At 37.4% G+C, this 18542-nt stretch overlaps 2 protein-coding genes across 3 annotated transcripts; both read right to left on the bottom strand.

Moving 5' to 3' along the window:
* Positions 1–710: 710 nt before the first annotated feature.
* On the bottom strand, positions 711–2460 carry LOC112722450 (uncharacterized). The gene is made up of 5 exons (XM_025773467.2): positions 1868–2460; positions 1650–1783; positions 1430–1577; positions 1112–1218; positions 711–1016 (listed from the first exon to the last, which is right to left on the bottom strand). Exons 1-5 carry the CDS (start codon positions 2106–2108, stop codon positions 975–977), a joined length of 672 nt encoding a protein of 223 aa, XP_025629252.1. The 5' UTR covers positions 2109–2460; the 3' UTR covers positions 711–974.
* A 1604-nt stretch (positions 2461–4064) lies between these two features.
* On the bottom strand, positions 4065–8373 carry LOC112722449 (LRR receptor-like serine/threonine-protein kinase FEI 1). 2 transcript variants are annotated; one of them, XM_025773466.3, is made up of 13 exons: positions 8005–8373; positions 7746–7884; positions 7557–7628; positions 7409–7480; positions 7198–7269; positions 7042–7113; positions 6886–6957; positions 6644–6750; positions 5857–6030; positions 5446–5778; positions 5122–5370; positions 4637–4770; positions 4065–4541 (listed from the first exon to the last, which is right to left on the bottom strand). In XM_025773466.3, exons 1-13 carry the CDS (start codon positions 8093–8095, stop codon positions 4320–4322), a joined length of 1809 nt encoding a protein of 602 aa, XP_025629251.1. In that variant the 5' UTR covers positions 8096–8373; the 3' UTR covers positions 4065–4319. The 2 variants fall into 2 exon arrangements, with proteins under 2 accessions (XP_025629251.1, XP_072063265.1); XM_072207164.1 differs by having other exon boundaries at positions 5857–6036; positions 6650–6750.
* Positions 8374–18542: the final 10169 nt, after the last annotated feature.

Genomic DNA, 18542 nt, shown 5'->3' with positions numbered 1-18542 from the left:
TCATTTTCATTTCTCATGACAGAAAAGTTTTATATTTATCTTTGATTTTCGCAAAAAAACTGTTAAAAAGATTTAATTATTAAAAAAGATCGTTAATACTAAAATTATTAAGAAGGATTAATGTTTATAATATATGAGGACTAAACCTTTTTTTATAAAAGTATAAATATATTTTTAATTATTTTTTATTTATTTTTTATAATTTTTATAGCAATGATTTTTATTTTTCCTAAAATTTTGGTCATATTTGTAATTATTTATTTTTCTCATTTATTTTTTTATTTAGGCATTGAGATATACATATGGAAAAATATAGAAAAAGTGAAAATGTTAATCTTTTTGAACTTTTCTATTGCTTTGTTTTAAGAATGAAAAATGGAAAATGTATTATTATACATCTTTCTTCAAATTCCAAAATCACATCATAAATTATTTCATAAGTGTGTTTTTCATACGATGCCTGTTCTCAAACATATTGCTGATATAGTAGTAACAAGATTGGGTTTTTTTAATTACTTTTATTTTTTATATTAAAAGTGATTCCTAAGAAGTGGAAGAAAAATAATACAAATATCAATTTCTCATTTTAACATGCGGCTTATGGTTTTTTATATAACTGGCTACTTTTCTGCCAAGACTTGGGATCTCTAATCCCTCGTTTATAATATGGTTTCAACCTGTGTCAACCAAAGGATGAAATGCAACAAATGTTGATATAAAATGTTTTGAAATAATTTTTGGATTCAATATTATGATCACAGAAACCCCAATGGCAATACATTGTTGCAAGTTTGCAACTAGGAGCCCTGTTTGGTGAAGGAAAATGTACAATCGTAATTTTTTGTGGACATACTTTCACATTTCACAAATTCTGATCAATGAATAATGTTCTTCCTCCAGGTCCTTCAGTAAGAAAGTAAATTACTATATTGGAAGAAGGATTACTCTGGCCTTCAGAGATCAATGAATGGATCTCAGAATTTGACATTTTGCTTCAAGTATACAACTACCTCTTGCTGAAGAAAACAAAACAAAAGGAACAATTCAGGTCTTCCAATTAGTCAATGAATCACAATCAAAGAGTCTGAGAGTATAATAATAGATTACTTACAATCAAACTTAGAAGAATGCATCCAGCAGCACCAGGAAACAAAGCATACCAGAAATTCAAGTGATGCAATTTAACGGCGTCGATGAAAAGCAATGGCAAGCTTGCGGCTGCATATGTTAATTAGTCGAATAAATAGCATAACTGTTTCAGCTTATCAAAGATGTAACTAATTCATGACAAATAATGCTTACTATAAGTGTCGGAGATATAACTATTCACAAACCTTCTACTCATATCAGCTTAAACTTTTAGAATAAATGATTTTACGATGCAGCTTAACAACGGATATTAATAGAATTGTATTTGTAGTGAAAATACCTGGTGGGTGAACGGTGCCGGTGAAGATCATGTAGGCAATGCAGGAAGAGAGAGCAGCACTCCTAGCGAGCCATCCGGGTCCGAATATGGTGAATGCGAGAACACCAATGGTTGCACAACCTATTTGAGCCATGAACATGTTGTACTTCTGCATAACGAACCACATTAGTCTTATCAACGCGGTAAAGAAGAGAATATGGAGAATGGAATGGAATAATACCCTGGCAGCAGGTGCAGAGGGTGTGGTGAAGAGGACAGCAGAAACTGCACCTAAAGGCGCAATAGTCATTGAGAGGCCCTTTGGTGCCAATAGCTGGTCCATCTTTCCCAGCAGTGCCATTGCCGCAAATGCCCCTGTTCATTTGAGTGATCCAAACAAGTGAATACAAACAGAGAAAGAGAAAGAGAAAGAGAAAGAGAGAGATTGATTGTGTTGACCTGCAGAAGGCCAGAGAATGTCGCTGAGGGAAGGAGTTGAGGCAGATTTGAGGGGTTTCCAGTCATCCCATAGGGAGGGGGAAGGCGAAGCCACGTCGCTTGATGCCACAATCCCATGCGGTTGCCTCCTCCTTCTTGCCAAATAATTCAGACTCAATCCCTTTCGGTTAATCAATGACAATGAACCATGATTTGAGAGTGAAGACCTGAGTCCAATTCCAATTCCAATTGCAGAGGACATTTCTCAACTCTCTCTCAAAACAGTGGAATAGTTGAAACAATAGAAACCACCGTTGAGCCGTTGTAACACAACACATTAGCCTTTCAACACCGCCAAAGGTCAGAAACGGAGAGACAGAAAAACAAAAATAGAAAATATAAGAGTAGAGGTGGGGGCATTGTCGACATTTTGAAAAGAGTTGTTGATTGTTTGATTTTTTTTTTTTAATCAAATTTTTTTTACCAAAAATATAAGATTCGAATCCGCAACCTTTTAATTGAATATGGAGAGACTATGTTATTTGAGCTATTACTCATTGGCTTAAGCCGCGACCTCTTACGTAAGTATAAAAAGATTATGTTATTTGAATTATAACTTATTGGTATAAATTCTAGCTAGTTATAGGAATTGTTTAGTAGTTCATTTATAAAAATATTATAATTATAATAAAAATTAATCACTATATACTATATATAGACGGAGCTTAGTTGAGACAACGGGGCCATGGCCTTCCAAATTTTTTATAAAAAAAATTAGCAGTACATAAAAAATAATTTAATTTATTTAAATACTTTATTATGACTTAAAGCACCCAAATTTACTGATATTAACTTTTCTGGTTTTTACAGCTACTACTCAAGAGTGATTATTTTCAGCAGTAAAAATAATAAAAAAAAATTATTAAAAAATTTAATTTTGATTCAATTATTAAAAATTTTAAGTCACTAAAAATTTAAAGAGTACTATTATAAACTATTTTATATTTTTATTTGTAAAATTATTTATTTATTATAAAAATAATTATATTTATAATTTTATTTTAATATAAATATTATTATTAAATTTTAATATTAAATTTTTTATCCCTTCAAAATTTTATTTCAAGCTCCACTGGCTGCATATATTTATATTCTAAAATATATTTCATATGAAGGACTGAATTTAAAAAATATATTTAACATGATTACTCGTTTATAATTATATTCTAAAAATCTATCGTCACCGCCCCGTCAACAGAGAACAAAAACTTATCCATCGAGGATTGTCCACCACCAGTAGCAGTGGGAAGTAGTGCTTGACTGCTTTCCCTTCTCTTTCACTTTGTGGACGGGACTGGACTACTCTACTACTTGGGCCTTTTGCACACCATCATTTCTTCACATACAAAACACTAAATAAACTCTATCAAGTCTAGCTAAATTCTGGACTCAACACACAACCAATCAAACCTAATTGTAAAACATAAGGTTAGCCCAAAAAAATTTTACCAGGTAGCTAAGCCTGAAATTTATGAATCTGTTTTACCCCAAAAAAAAATTATGAATCTGTTTAAATAACAGGAACATAATTAGTCATCACTATAAATATTCTGTCATCATATACATATCTCAAAAGAATAACATATACATGGTATAAGTTCAAGAGGTATAAAATAAGTGATATATCACGAGTTAATCAATTGGATTGGGCCAAAAATAATTTGAATGAACTGTATTCGGTGTTTTTTTGGACTTGATTCGGTGTTTATATTTTTTTATAAGATAATTCGAAAATAAAAAAGATATCATGTCTCAAAAATTTTGGCCCAAAAAATATACTAATTATAGAGAGATTGGAGACACAACAAAACTTTTATCCTATTAGACAGAATTATTTATATAAATCAAATAATTGTCAATATATCATATCATACACATAAATCTCTTTTGAGTACCACGTGGTAAAGAGACGGGAGACGTACCATTGGACTATATAATTGGTTTTTATACAAGACTAGGCAATATGTAAATATATTACACTAATTAAAATAAATAAAAAGTGTATTACGCGTTTAAGTGAAATTTTTATTGCTCGTTGCATGCCAACAGACTCACATAGTTGCACTGTTGCATGAACCAAACCAAAGAGTGGTGCATGTTTCTGTATATCAGGGATGAATGAAATTTCAATACTTAAAAATAATAGCAAGAACGGAGCTAATTCCAAACACCAAACCCACTGCAATGTCCAAATTGTCTCTCTTCAATGCTACAAGAAGAGAACGAGGCAAATGTATTCACAAAGCCACTTAGTTGCACCAATTCTCATTTGTCACTGCAACATACAACAAAATCTACAAAAAGCCACAAAGAGTGGCATGAAGCACTGACAAAACTAGAATACTTATGCAGTAGCAGTAGCACTAGCACTACCAACAATTAAGGACTACTTCGATTTTTGTTTGTCAGCGTCTCAGCGATCTGACTGAGACTCGTAGAATTCGCTAGGACAAGGAGACATAACTTCTTGCTCAAGCAACTGTAACACCTCATTCATCGATGGACGTTCTTCCGCATTTCCATCCGTGCATCTTGCTGCTATATCAAGAATCCCCTCAAGAGTCCCTGCATCCACATTGGTGCATCTTTTGTCTACCACATCATCCAATCTGTTTTCTCTCAGCAATGTGTTCATCTGCGCCGAACAATTACCAAAACATAAAACATCATCGTGGCTGAAAATTTTGCAGACCTTAAAGTGATCAACATTGAATGAGTTATAGAGCTTACCCAACCAACAACATTTAAACCTCGCTTTGCGAAGGAAGGATCAGTAGGCCTCTTTCCAGTTATAAGTTCTAGCAATAGAACTCCAAAGCTATACACATCTGACTTTTCAGTGGCTCTACCACTTTGTAGGTACTCTGGTTCGCATATAAATACAAAACCATCAATCAATTAATGGAGTTTCATTAGCTTTGGCGCCATAAAATTAAGTTTAGATATGATGCAAACAGGAAAGAGCCTCAATAATTGATGCATTGATGAGAAAATTGAAATTTCAAGAGCTAAAAGTTAGTAATTTAATTTTGTTAATGTTAACATTATCAAATGAATAACACTTGTATTCTGTCCTGACATTCTTATTTATCTCCACATTAATATCTAAGGAATTTTACTTTGCAAGGACAACATTAAATTGTAAAATCTGATTTTCTAGTGTTGAAATCTGAAATATTTTACTACTTGAGACTATATAATAGACGTACACATACCTGGTGCCAAATAGCCAAATGTGCCAGCAACCACTGTGGTGACATGAGCCTCCTCATCGACCAAAAGCCTTGCGAGACCAAAATCAGAAATACGAGGCTCCAAATTTTCATCAAGGAGAATGTTGCTAGATTTGATGTCGCGGTGTACAACTTTGGGACAGCACTCATGGTGCAAGTACGCCAAACCCCGGGCAGAACCAAGGGCTATATTTAAGCGATCGTTCCAATTCAGTGGTTGTTGAGTATTTTCTAATAAAAAATAAGTTATTCATTACAAGTCATGTTATAGAGAAGAATAAAGATTTCAAAGGAAATGAAGCATACCATGCAAGAGATCATCTAAGCTTCCCATGGCCAAATAATCGTATATAAGGAGCCTTGAAGAAGGGAGCCTGCAGTAACCGCGTAGGTTTACCAGATTTATATGCTTGATGCTCCCCAAGATCTCAAGTTCCCTCTCAAACACTTGATCACACCCTTCACGAGTTCTGTCAATCCGCTTGACAGCAAATGTGCCACAATCATTCATCACCATCCGGTAAACAGTCCCGAATCCTCCTGATCCTACTACATCCTCTGCATCAAGAGACTCGAGCTTCTCTATGATCTCGGATGATGCGTATGGAAGATCACCATGGAATGTAATAAGTTTTGCTCCTGTTACAAGATCAGGTCATCGTTTGCAAAACAAGAAAAAGTCGATATTGTCAAAAGTGTAAATATCATTCTTCCTACTTGATTCTGAATCAACTTGTTTCTTCATTTCTGTGTATCTCCTAGCAGCTCTTTCCTTCTTCGATAGCAACCGGACCCACAGTAATGATAGGATTATCACAAGTGCAATTCCCATTGTTGACATTGCCCCAATTACCAACCACTTAATGTAATGTGAAGATTTTTTGGGAGGGACTGCATGTAAATTTAAATATTTATTGTTATTAATTGTGATACAGAGTTTAGCCAAGATTTCTCGGATTTTTTTATAAATAAATAAATAAAATATTTTATTTACCAAACATACCTAATTTGGGAATTTTTTACATTCTTAAATCATATTTACCAATAATTATGAACGTATCTTATTTACACTGTAAACAAGAAAAGTAAAATTTTAATTGACTAGATTTTGTTTGCAAACGAGATATGAAAAATTTACGAAAAAAGAAATATCAAGATGTGTATATCTATCTATAAACAAGATATTTATACGGTTACCATGAGAAAAAAATGAGATAAATGTATACGTATCTGGTATAAACAAGATATGACAAGAAAAGAAGTTAAGCATGTATCTTGTTTGCACCCAATATACATACAAAAAGGTTCTGACTTATCTCGTAAAGGAGATATGTGTATACTTATTTCGTTTATGTTGTAAACGAAATATGTAGAACGATATAAAAATGTAAATATGCCCTAAATTATACATATTGGTAAATAAAATATTTAATTTATTTATATATAAAAAAAATCCAGATTTCTCAGTGTGCAATTGAGTTATAAATCCAAGAAGCCGACTTGCCTGCAGCTTCTTCGCTTTCAGCATGGGGTAGCACCACAGGGAAACCAAGTGATGTTCGGCATGGTTTTTCTACTTGTCGCCCACAAAGATCTAGATTGCCAATAAACCTACACACATGGAAATGAATTTGAAACCAAATGAATCTTTTACACAGCACCAGACAAATATGTTACCAAATTAACCAGAATTAATAAACAAACAATAAAAAACCAGTGTGAGGCAAGACCGCAAGGAGTACATACGAGTTCTTCCCAAAGGTGCTTAGAACTCCAATGTCAGGGATTTCTCCAGAAAAGAAGTTGGTAGACAAATTCCTAAGATAAAGAGGTTCAGCTTTTACTGAAATTTGAGGTCATGATTTATGAATATCACTATGCTGCAAAGTTAAATTAACTTACAGAACTTGCAAATGCGAGAGACGGCCAATAGAGGAAGGTATAGCACCTTTCAATGAGTTGCTTGATAAATCACTGTACAATACCAATTGAAAAACGTAAGCTAGTGAAGACTAGAAACCTATTCAAAGAATTGAAAACATCAGAGATGGACTTTACAGTATATTTAGAAAAGATAGATTTCCAATAGCTGCTGGTATTCCACCTTGGAAATAGTTACCCCTTAAGTACCTTTTCAACAGAATCAGATTAAACCCATCAATCACTCAGCATAATATATAAGAGGAGAGTATCAACACAAGTAGTATTCATCATTCAAACAATCAACATGGCAAACTGAACAAGGAAATGTACTATTTATTTCACTTACAGCGCTCTTAGCTCAGTACAATTACTGATTTCATAAGGAATAATCCCATGCAAGCTGTTCTCATGAAGTGCCCTGATTCATTGTAACAAATTGTGTTCAGTACTTGTAGCTTAAAGATGAACCCAATAACCCTAAATGCTCCACTTACAATCTCTGTAGTCTAGTGAGTTTGCCAATGCTGGGAGATATGATTCCTCCAAGTTGCATGTATGGAAGATTTCTGAAGAGCACAAGCACACAAAGGAGTCATACTCAGCTCAGAAAGTAAGAGGTTCTTGAAAGTAAAAAAAAAAAGAGTAAGAATAAAATGAAGGGTGTATGATGCTTTTTTGCATACATGAAGCGAACTCTTTGTTCAGCATCAGGGTAACATGAGATACCAGTCCATGAACAAGGAGATTCATCAAACTCTTGCCAGTTGCTGAGAACATTTTTTGTGTCATTCAATGTGCTTTTCATTTCCAACAAGGCCAAACCTAACACAGCAATCAAAATAATGAAAATGCCTTGAAGTTCCAAACTTTAAACCCAGCAACGTAGCATATAGCAAGAAAAAGAGAGAACAAAGAGAAAAGGGGGATTCATATGGTTCTTACCATCTTGGGTGAGAGCAAGAGAGGAAGAACAGAATAAAAATGTGGTCAAAACGAAGAAACCCCACACTCCATAACCCATTTTCATTTGCATTTCCCAGAGTGAGCTCAATCAAGTTTGAACTTTGAAGATCTGTACACTCCTTGTGAGTTGAAATGGAACCAGCCACTTTGAAGTGATATCATTCAAGTGGGTAAAGTGGAGGTTGGGAATGCTTGTGATGAAAATGTAGACCCAAAAAAGGGTTACCAAATTACCATAATTCAAACCTTGAAGTTTATTTGAAAAGAAAACAAAAAATAATAATAATAATAATTTGAAGGAAGGAGCAAAAAGAGAGTGCTTTGTGGCTCTGTGTTTTGATTTTACTCAAATTTATATTTATATATTTTATATTTTATATTTTATATTTTATGAAGAAGGTGAAAAAGGACAACTTTTTTGAAAGCTGGAACCAAAAGTGGTGCAGTGTGGAGTAGCCGTTGATCAGAGCGAAAAAACTTTTGAATAGAAACAATCTTTTAGGCCACTCTCTAGCCTAGATCCGTGAATACATGCGCCTGTAAGAACCAATGGGAAGATGCCTTGATGGCCGCGTTTCAGAATAAGAAGAGGGTTGAGTTTGTGTGAAAGTGGCGCGTGGCGCGTGGCGCGTGGAGCGTGGTGCATGTCTGATTCACCACAGAGACATTTGGAAGAACTATACGGAGGTAATTAATAATATAAACAGCGTTGCCATTACATTATTGCTGTGTTATCAAACCGGCTCGACCCGGTTGGTCCAACCGGAAATCTGATCACCCAGTGATTTAGTCGGGTCGAGTTACTCGTTGAACCGGTCATGTATCAGATTCGGTGGAATCAGAAATGACCCGGTCGGATTTCATCAAAACTGTCGGCCCGGTCGATTTATATGACTTGGACCGATTTGCTTTTTTTTTTTTTTGGAAAAATGGTGTTTTCATTTGTAGAACATCTCCTTTCTTTTTTATTGTCTTAACCCAATGCCCAACCACTCACCTCAACGTCTTTGAGCCGTTCTCTTCTCTCGTCACTCTCTCGAGTTCTCCCTCTGTCCCTTACCTTCAACTCCAAGTTCTTTGAGAGACACAGACTCTCCCCTCTCGTCTCTTAGGCAGTGTTTGGTTAGTGTCTTTTAGACATAAAGACAGAGACACAAATACATAGAGATACATCAATATAAAATATACAAATTTTTTTAGTATATTTGGTCATAGTGTACAAGACACACTTATTTAAAATCAAATGTCATTTTTATCCCTATACTTATCCACCGCTACATCACTTCCACGACTGCCATCATTGTTTTCCACCACCACCATTGATTTTTCTACCATCCAAATTACTAACGTCTCTAATTCATAATCAATTGAATAATTAAAAAAATTGGATAGAAAATCAAAAATGAAAAGAAGGAGGCAGGGAGTTTTAATTTTCTTGTGTTCTATTACCATTATCATGAAATACAAATTTTTAAAAAAAAATGGTGGCACATCCCAAATACTCAAGTCATGCTTCCCTTTAAAAAAACAAATTCAGATTTTGTTTTGAACATGTGTTTTTTTCTTAAATAAGAAAATATTTAATAAACTAATATTCGACCAATGCTTCATCTATCATCGTTTAAAACTCTCATTTTGTGTGACTTTTTTCCATCATCCAAATTCATTGTCGCCACGATTGGAGAAGAGGTAGATCTGGAGGTGGCGCGGTCTGAAAAACACGACGGTGGAAGCACATAGAAGAGGCAGATAGGAGAGCGCATACAGATCTGGAGATGAAGCGAGGGAGGCATCGACACGAAGATCATATCTTCCCTCTGGGGTGTGAAGAAGAAGATGATGGGTAGAAGAAAAAGGAAAAACAGAAGAGAGAAGAGAAAAAGATGATGATGATAATTAAATCTACCATCTGGGGCGTGAAGAAAAGAAGATGAAGGGTAGAAGAAGATGAAGAGTAGAAGAAGAAGGAAGAACAAAAAGAAGGAAGAGAAAAAAAAAAGGGATCAGAAAAGAAGAGAGAGGGTGTTAATAGTATAGGATAATTATGGAATTTTAAAAAAAAATAAGGATAAAATTGTCCAAAACTATAATTCAATATGTGTCTCAAGTCAAAAATCTGTGTCTCAATGTTTTGGGAAGACACAAAATACACGTATTTTGTGGGTAATCGTGTGTAACTGTATCTTAAAAAAATTGTGTCTCAACAAACAAACAATAAACATGTACCACTGTGTCCATGTCTCTTATGCACATGGACAATAACCAAATGGTGCCTTACTTCTCTCTTGGCCTCGTACAGATGCACAGTCTAACCTATCGTCGCTACTGCCTGTGTTTTCACCGTCTCGAATTCAGCGGACCCAAGCTCGTCGTCATCGTCTCGGACCCGGCGAACTCAAGCTCGTCGCGGCTTATGTCGTCACTGTCTCATACTCGGCAGACTCAAGCTCGTCGCAGCCTTCCCTACGCTCGCTTTGCCAAAGGCAGAGGTAGACTGAACCAGCATCTAGTCCCTCGAGTGGTCATCGTCGTCGTCTTTTTGTCAGTTTGTCAGCTTTTTGCTTCTCAGCCTTCCCTCAGCTCGTCGTCGCCGACAGCAAAAATATACGTTAGCATCAGCTGGTCCCTGGGCTTTGTAAGGAGGAAAGAAATTAGAATAGGAAAGAATTAATCAATTATAGAGAAATTAGGAAGAATCATGAGGGAGAGAGATGATTTAATGGAAGGAATTTCAGAAAAGGAAATATATCTATTACTCAATTCATGGTTCCTCTAATAATAAATCAAATACTAATGAAATTATCCTAATTGGACCTTGGCCTATATTTTTCTCATTACATTATTTTCCTTAACGACATCCTTGCCATCAAGATTGTGGAAAAACAAATTCTAATATAAATCTGAAGGAAATTTTTTTAAATAAATATATTAATTACCGAAATATGCATCTACGAGCATTTTTACCGAAAAGCTTCACATCACTTATCTCGTTTCACGTATCTTGTTTACACTGTAAACGAGATAAGACTAAGAATAAATGCATCGTATATTTCGTTTACAATGTAAACGATATACATGTTAACTTTTATTTCGTTTACATTGTAAACGAGATAAGTGGGTAATTATAACGTTTATAGTGTAAACGAGATACGTTAAGACAAATTTTCAGCTACTATAAAAGGATGTGCAACTATTTGTATTCTTCACAAATATTTCACTACTTCTTTGCTATCTATTCCTTCCAAAAATAAGCCAAAATGTCTAGTAGTAATGGTTTCTTAGTTGTAAGTGTGTATCCCAATTGTCGTATGAGAAATAGTGATAATGGGATAATATTTGAGTGTGAAAATCCCATTATGTTGTGTACCCGGTCAGTAAGCTCATTGGTGGAATTGAAGAGACTGATATTGGGTAGCATCGGTGGAAGTGAAAAAAAAGAGATCGGAAGGGTGGGGTATAAGTTGCTAGCACCGATGGAAAATAGAATTTTTCGGTTCCATCCATTTTGCCTCTATGGCGACGAGCATGTGCGCCTGATGTTTGACATCCATGAGAAAATTATGGCGGAGCAAGTGATGGAGCTTTTTGCAGAGGTTGGCGATGTTGGTGGTGGTGGATCTAGGTCGTTGGACCTCGTTTAGGATGACCCACCTCTCGCACCACCACCGATTCATGTTGCCAGTCCAGTGAAAGACATGGAGGTCGACGGTGAGAACTTCGACGAGGAGTATATTGCGGATAGCAGCGAGAGCGGTCCCTCCGAGGATGATGATGAGGAAGAGTTTGTACCGGAGACCCCGGTTGAGGCATCACAAAGGTATCTTCTGCCTCTCTTGCATCCAATTCCGGCCTTATCATCTGTACCCAGTCACTATGGTACGTAGGATCTGGACGCGATGCACGAGAAAAACCCATTTTTTAACACGGGTGAGGAAGATTACAACTTGAATAGTGGGGTGGAGTTTAGGGTTGGCCACAAATTCAAAAGTAGAGATGCAGTAATACAGGGTGTTAACAATCACAGCATTCACAGAAGTGCTGAATATCGAGTGGTGGAGTCCGATCAATTAAAGTAACTGATCCAACTCCCAACGCTATCTGCAGACCCTCTGCTTATGCTGGTCCCTACTCTACTATGTCATCCCGATCAACCTGTGAACAATTGCAACATTAACCACCATGCAGTCAATCTGTATTAATAATATTAAGCGAAAAATAAAGACTAGTAAAACCAATTTAAACAGTTACCTTGCAACCATAGGGAACATGTGAATCTGTCGCTCAGGGAACGCCACATAGGGAACTGGTGCACGAATCCCCACACTTTCGTACAGTTGTACCAGCAAGTGCACTGGGTCATCCAAGTAATACCTGAGCGAGTCAGGGTCGATCCCACGAGGATTGTGGTTTGAAGCAAACTATGATTATCTTGCAGGTCTTAGTCAGGCGGATCAGAAGGTTGTTGGATATGGAGTGAAAAAAGTCTAATATAATAGGGTGTTAATACTTTATGAATTAAAGGCTATCAGTGATAGGAATATAGTTGTGGATTGGAGTTGTTTTGTCTTTCTGAATTAACTTTGGTATTGTTGTCTTCTCTGCTTGTGAGTGACTTCTTCTATGGTAGTCTGTATGTGATCAACGCCATGGGCCGTGGTCATTGATCTCCTCTGCTACAGATTAAACGCCATTGACCGTGGTCATCCAATCTGACAAAGGATGAAGCTCTAGTAGTTCATTCTCTTGGCGATCCTACTCAAAACGCCACAGACAAGGTCGAATCTTCCGGATCAGAGAAAGCTGCTTCTTTGGATTCTAGCCTATACTACGGAGACCCTAATCTCCTTGAAAATCAGCTGAACTAATGTCTCGAGAAGTCCCCAACGAAGTCGTGGATTAGCCGTCTGAGATATGTATAAACATAGCTGTTGGTTCGCGCTTTCCAGTCACGTATTCACACGAACCCAAGTAGACGCGGGTGTTTGTAAGGCACGTTTGTCTTAGTATAATAAATAGAGCTGATTGTCACTGATCATCCTATTCACCATGTTGAACAGCGAGTATACATCTTAGAAATAAATCAAACACGGATCGAAGAAGAAACAGTAATACTTTTATTAATTCATAGGACTCAGCAGGGCTCTTCCCCTCAACCTAGGAGGTTTAGAAACTCATACTGAAAGGAATACAAGGTAAAACTCTAAATAATGGTGAATGATAGGCGTCTCTCTTAGAGAGATGTAAAATAATTCTTAAATACTAAACAGATGACTAGTAAGGGTAAAACAGTCTATCTAGTGCTAAAATTCACTTATGGGGCCCACTTGGTGAGTGTTTGGGCTGAGCTTTGATGAGATCCACGTGCTATGAGGTTCCTAGGGTGTTGAACGCTGGCTAGGGGGTCCTCTCTGGGCGTTTGGATGTTGGATGCCTGGAAGGGGGCAGGTAGCTGGCGTTGGACGCCAGTTTTGGACGTTCTAATTCGAAGAAAAGTATAAATTATTATATATTTCTGGAAAGCTCTGGAAGTCAGCTTTCCATAGCCATTAAGAACACTCCATTTAGACTTCTATAGCTCCAGAAAAGCTCTTCCGAATGCAAGGAGGTTAGATTTGGACAGCATCTGCAGTGCTTTCTCTGTCTCTGAATCAGACTTTTGCTCCAACTCCTCAATTTCAGCCAGAAAATACCTGAAATTGCACAAAAATACAAAAACTCAGTAGAATCCAGAAATGTGAATTTAACACTAAAACCTATAAAAACTTAATAAAAACTAAATAAAATATACTAAAAACTATATGAAAATGATGGCAAAAAGCTTATAAAATATTCGCTCATCACAACACCAAACTTAAACTGTTGCTTGTCCCCAAACAACTAAAAACACAGTAGGATAAAAAGAAAATTAAGATACAATAAATTTCAAAGTTTTCAATGAAGCTTAGTTACAATTAGATGAGCGGGGCTTAATAGCTTTTTGCTTCTGAATAATTTTGGCATTTCACTATCCATTGAAACTTAGAATGGTTGGCATCTTTAGGAACTTAGAATCCAGATATTATTGACTCTCCTAGTTCAGTTCTTTTTTATTCTTGAACACAGCTTTTAGAGTCTTGGTCGTGCTCATAAGCACATTGTTTTCCAGTATTACCACCGGATATAATAATGCCACAGACACTTTAACTGGGTGAACCTTTTCAAATTGTGACTCAGCTTTACTTGAGTTCCCAAATAGAGGTGTCCAAAGTTCTTAAGCACACTCTTTTTGCTTTGGACCACGACTTTAACCGCTCAGTCTCAAGCTTTTCACTTGACACCTTCATGCCACAAGCACATGGTTAGGGACAGCTTGGTTGAGCCGCTTAGGCCAGGATTTTATTCCTTTAGACCCTCCTATCCATTAATGCTCAAAGGCTTGGATCCTTTTACTCTTCCCTTTTGGTTTAAAGGGTTATTAGCTTTTTGCTTTTGCCTTTTGGTTTAAAGAGCTATTGGCTTTTTCTGCTTTCTTTTTCTCTTTTTCTTTTCTCATTTTTTTTGCCACTTTTTCTCTTTTTTTTTTTTCACATGCAAGCTTTTTCTTTTACTTTTTGCTGTTTTTTCTTGCTTCAAAAATCAATTTATTGATTTTTCAAATTACCAATAATACTTTTCCTTTTTCCTTATTCTTTCAAGAGCCAACATTCTAAAATTTCAACTTCAAATATGCACTGTTTATTCATACATCCAGAAAATAAAAGTAATGCCACCACATCAACATAATTAAACTATTCTTATTTTAAACTTAAAATTTATGCATCTCTCAATTCTTTTCAATTAAAAATTTTTCTTTTAAGCAAGGTGAGAGATATATGGAACATTTTACAACTTTAAGACATCAATGCAAATGATCATGCAACTAGAACAGGAAAGCAAACAAAACATAACAGAAAACAGAAAAGGAAAAGAAATAAAAGAGAACGAGTCCACCTTTAATGGTGGCAGCTAATGCTCTTCCTTGAGGACCCAATGTGATGCTTGATCTTTTCAATATCACTCCTTTGCCTTTGTTGTTTTTCCCTCATAGCCCTTTGGTCTTCTCTTATGGCTCTTTGATCTTCTCTTATTTTATTGAGAGTGATGGAGTGCTCATGATGCTCCACCTTCAATTGCTCCATGTTAGTGCTCAATTCTCCAGGAAAAGTTTGCCATTAATCCCAATAGCTTTAGGGAGGAAAATACATCCCTTGAGGCATCTCAGGAATCTCATACTGAGGTGGCTGCACAGGCTCTTGTGCATACTCTCTGGTTTGCTCCATCCTTTTCTTAGTGATGGACTTATCCTCCCCAATGGAGATATCTCCTTCTATGATAATTTCAGTTGAATTGCATAGATGACAGATGAGGTATGGGAATGCCAACCTTGCATTGGTGTGAGGCTTCTCAGCTACCTTGTACAATTCTTGAAGAATCACCTCATGTACTTCTACCTCACTTTCAATCATGATGCAATGGATCATGATGGCTCTGTCAACAGTCACTTCTGACTGGTTGCTAGTGGGGATGATGGAACGTTGGATGAATTCCAACCGTTCTCTAGCTATGGGCTTTAGGTCAAGCCTTCTTAGTTGAATGGGCTTGCCTTGGGAATCCCTTTTCTACTGTGCTCCTTCCATACAGATATCTGAGAGCACTTGATCCAATCTCTGATCAAAGTTGACTCTCCTAGTGTAAGGATGAGGATTTCCTTGCATTAGAGGCAAGTTGAATACTAATCTCACACATTCCGGGCTGAAATCTAAGATTCTCTCTCGGACCATGGTGATCCAATTCCTTGGATTTGGGTTCACACTAGTGTCATGGTTTTTAATAACCCATGCATTAGCATAGAACTCTTGGCACCATTAAAATTCTAACATCTTGAATGGGATTGGTTAGGACTTCCCAACCTCTTCTCCGGATCTCTTTTCGAATTTCTGGATACTCATTCTTCTTGAGCATGAAAGGGACCTCAGGGATCACTTTCTTCTCTGCCACTACTTCATAGAAGTGGTCTTGATGGATTTTGGTGATGAATCTCTCCATCTCCCAAGATTCAGAGGGAGTGGCTACTGTCTTTTCTTTCCTCTTTCTAGAGGATTCTCCAACTTTGGGTGCCATGAATGCTAATGGAAAGAAAAAAAGCTATGCTTTTCCCACACCAAACTTAAAACATTGCTTGTCCTCGAGCAAAAATAAAGAAAAGAGAAGAATGGAGTAGAAGAAGAAGAAAATAGAAGGATATAGTGGGAGAGAGAGGGCTCGACCTTGTGGGTTTTATGAGTGTATGAGAGGCATGTGTATGAAGGGTATGAAGAGGGGTATTTATAGGAGTGGAGAATGGGTAGCTTTGGCCATAGGGTGGGTTTGGGATGCAAAATTCAATTTTGAAGTGGGCCGGGATTGGTGGGAGTTATGATGGATTTGGGAAAGTGAATGGATGTGATTAGGCTAGGGTTTATAGGGAAGTGTGTAAGTAAGTGGGGGTAGGTGAAGATGCTGTGGAACCCACAGGTCCTAAGAGGCTAGGGAATTCCAAATTCCCTGCTTCTCTGTATTGGCGTTTGAATGCCCAAGGGCTGCTTCCTGGCTGGCGTTCAACGCCAGCAATGCTGCCCATGAGGGGCGTTGAACGCCTAGCAGGGATACCCTGGCTGGCATTCAACTTTAACACTCCATTCAGAGTGTTCTGTTTTCACTACTGAAGAATTCTGTCTCTGTTCTGACTGCTGCACATGATTATGAACCTAAAAACAAAACTTTAAAGAAAAAAATAAAATTAAGAAATAGAAATAATTAATTAAGGTTGGGTTGCCTCCTAACAAGTAGGGGTGACAATGGGTAAGGTAGGGTAGGGTTTGGATCCAACCCTAACCCTACCCGCGGGTTGAGATTTTTATATAAACTCAACCCTACCCTACCCGCGGGTTGAGAATTTTCCAACCCTAACCCTACCTGCTCTTAACCCGCGGGTTGTAAAAGAGATACAATTTGATTATATAACTTTATGATAATTTAAAATATAACTAATTTTTATGTAAAAAAGAATATTGAATTATCAATTAATAATTTTCTTTTAGTGACTAAGAATATTTTACATTTAGTGAGAGGTATTTAATTCAACATCCACTTAAAACATATTTTTATATAAGTATATAACATATACATATATATAGAGTGCGGGTTGGTCGGGTAGGGTTGAGGCTCAACTCGCACCCTACCCGACCCGCATGAGAACCCTACCCGCACCCAACCCTACCTACAGCAGATTGGGTTGGCAACCCTACCCGACCGGATGGGGTCGGGTTGGGTACCTGCGGGTAGGGTACATATTGCCACCCCTACCAACAAGCGCTTCTTTAATGTCATTAGCTTGACGGATAACTCCTTTCAAGGAGGAAGATAGTCATAAAAGGATAAATCCTTACTCCTTACTGGGAGCTTCCTTCCTGTGCTCTCACAGAATAGCGTAATACGCTCAAGAGATAGGATCTTGTTCACTACCTGAGGCAGGGTTGGGCTTGCAGCAATATGCTGGTGTCCCTTTTTGTCACTTCTCTCTTCCATGGTGAATACCATGATGAGATAAATGAATACCACCATCTTCCATGGTAAAAATCCTTCTGTAGGAATATTTTTGTTTTTCCATCCCCTAGGTATCTTCCTTTTGGGGCCTTCCTCCTTTATGGATGGTGTACATCCTACACCAAACTTACGTTTGGTCTTAGGAGAGATTGAATTGGTTTCATCCAAGTGAGGAGGCTTGGATGCTGAATCCTTTATGCAAGTGCCTCCCTTGTTAAGGGGTAATGGAGGGTCAAGAACCTTGAACACCATCAATTCCTTATGCAAGGTAATCCTTGTTTCTTGTGCCTCTTAGATTCCCAGCTTCTCCATTACAGAGAGTGGCGTGAGGTTTATACTTGACCCTAGGTCACACAGAGCCTTCTCAAAGGTCATGGTGCCTATGGTGCAAAGTATTGAGTTCTTTGGAAAGCAATGGAGGTTCTTCCTCCACAGGCTTTGTACCAAACAATTTGGCATTCAGCTTCATAAGAGCTCCCTTGGTACCGAGCAACTTGCTCTTTCCTAGTGTCTTCATCCTCATCTGAGGATGAGTGTTCATCAAAACTTATGCACTGCAAAAGTGCATGCAAAGGAACCTCTATGGTTTTTACATGAGCATGGGCTTCCTTGAGTTCAGGGATAGAGGGTTCTTGAGTGGGATTTAAACACTCAGAGTGTGTGCTTTTACTGGTGTTCAACGCCAGCTCTGTTAGCTCTTTGGGAGTTGAACGCCCTTGCTGTGCACCCTTACTGGCATTAAATGCCAGTTCCTCTATCATTTTGGGTGTTGAACGCCCAGCAGGGATATCCTTGCTGGCGTTCAATGCCAGCTTCCCTGGCTGGTTGGGCGTTGAACGCCCAGTGAGAGATTTCTCACTGGTGTTCAGCACCAGACTCCAGAGTTCCTGGGTGTTTGGGCGTTGAACGCCCAG

This window comes from Arachis hypogaea, chromosome 11 (genome assembly GCF_003086295.3).
Source record: "Arachis hypogaea cultivar Tifrunner chromosome 11, arahy.Tifrunner.gnm2.J5K5, whole genome shotgun sequence".
NCBI lineage: Eukaryota > Viridiplantae > Streptophyta > Magnoliopsida > Fabales > Fabaceae > Arachis > Arachis hypogaea.
This window is presented reverse-complemented; position numbering and strand designations above follow the sequence as displayed.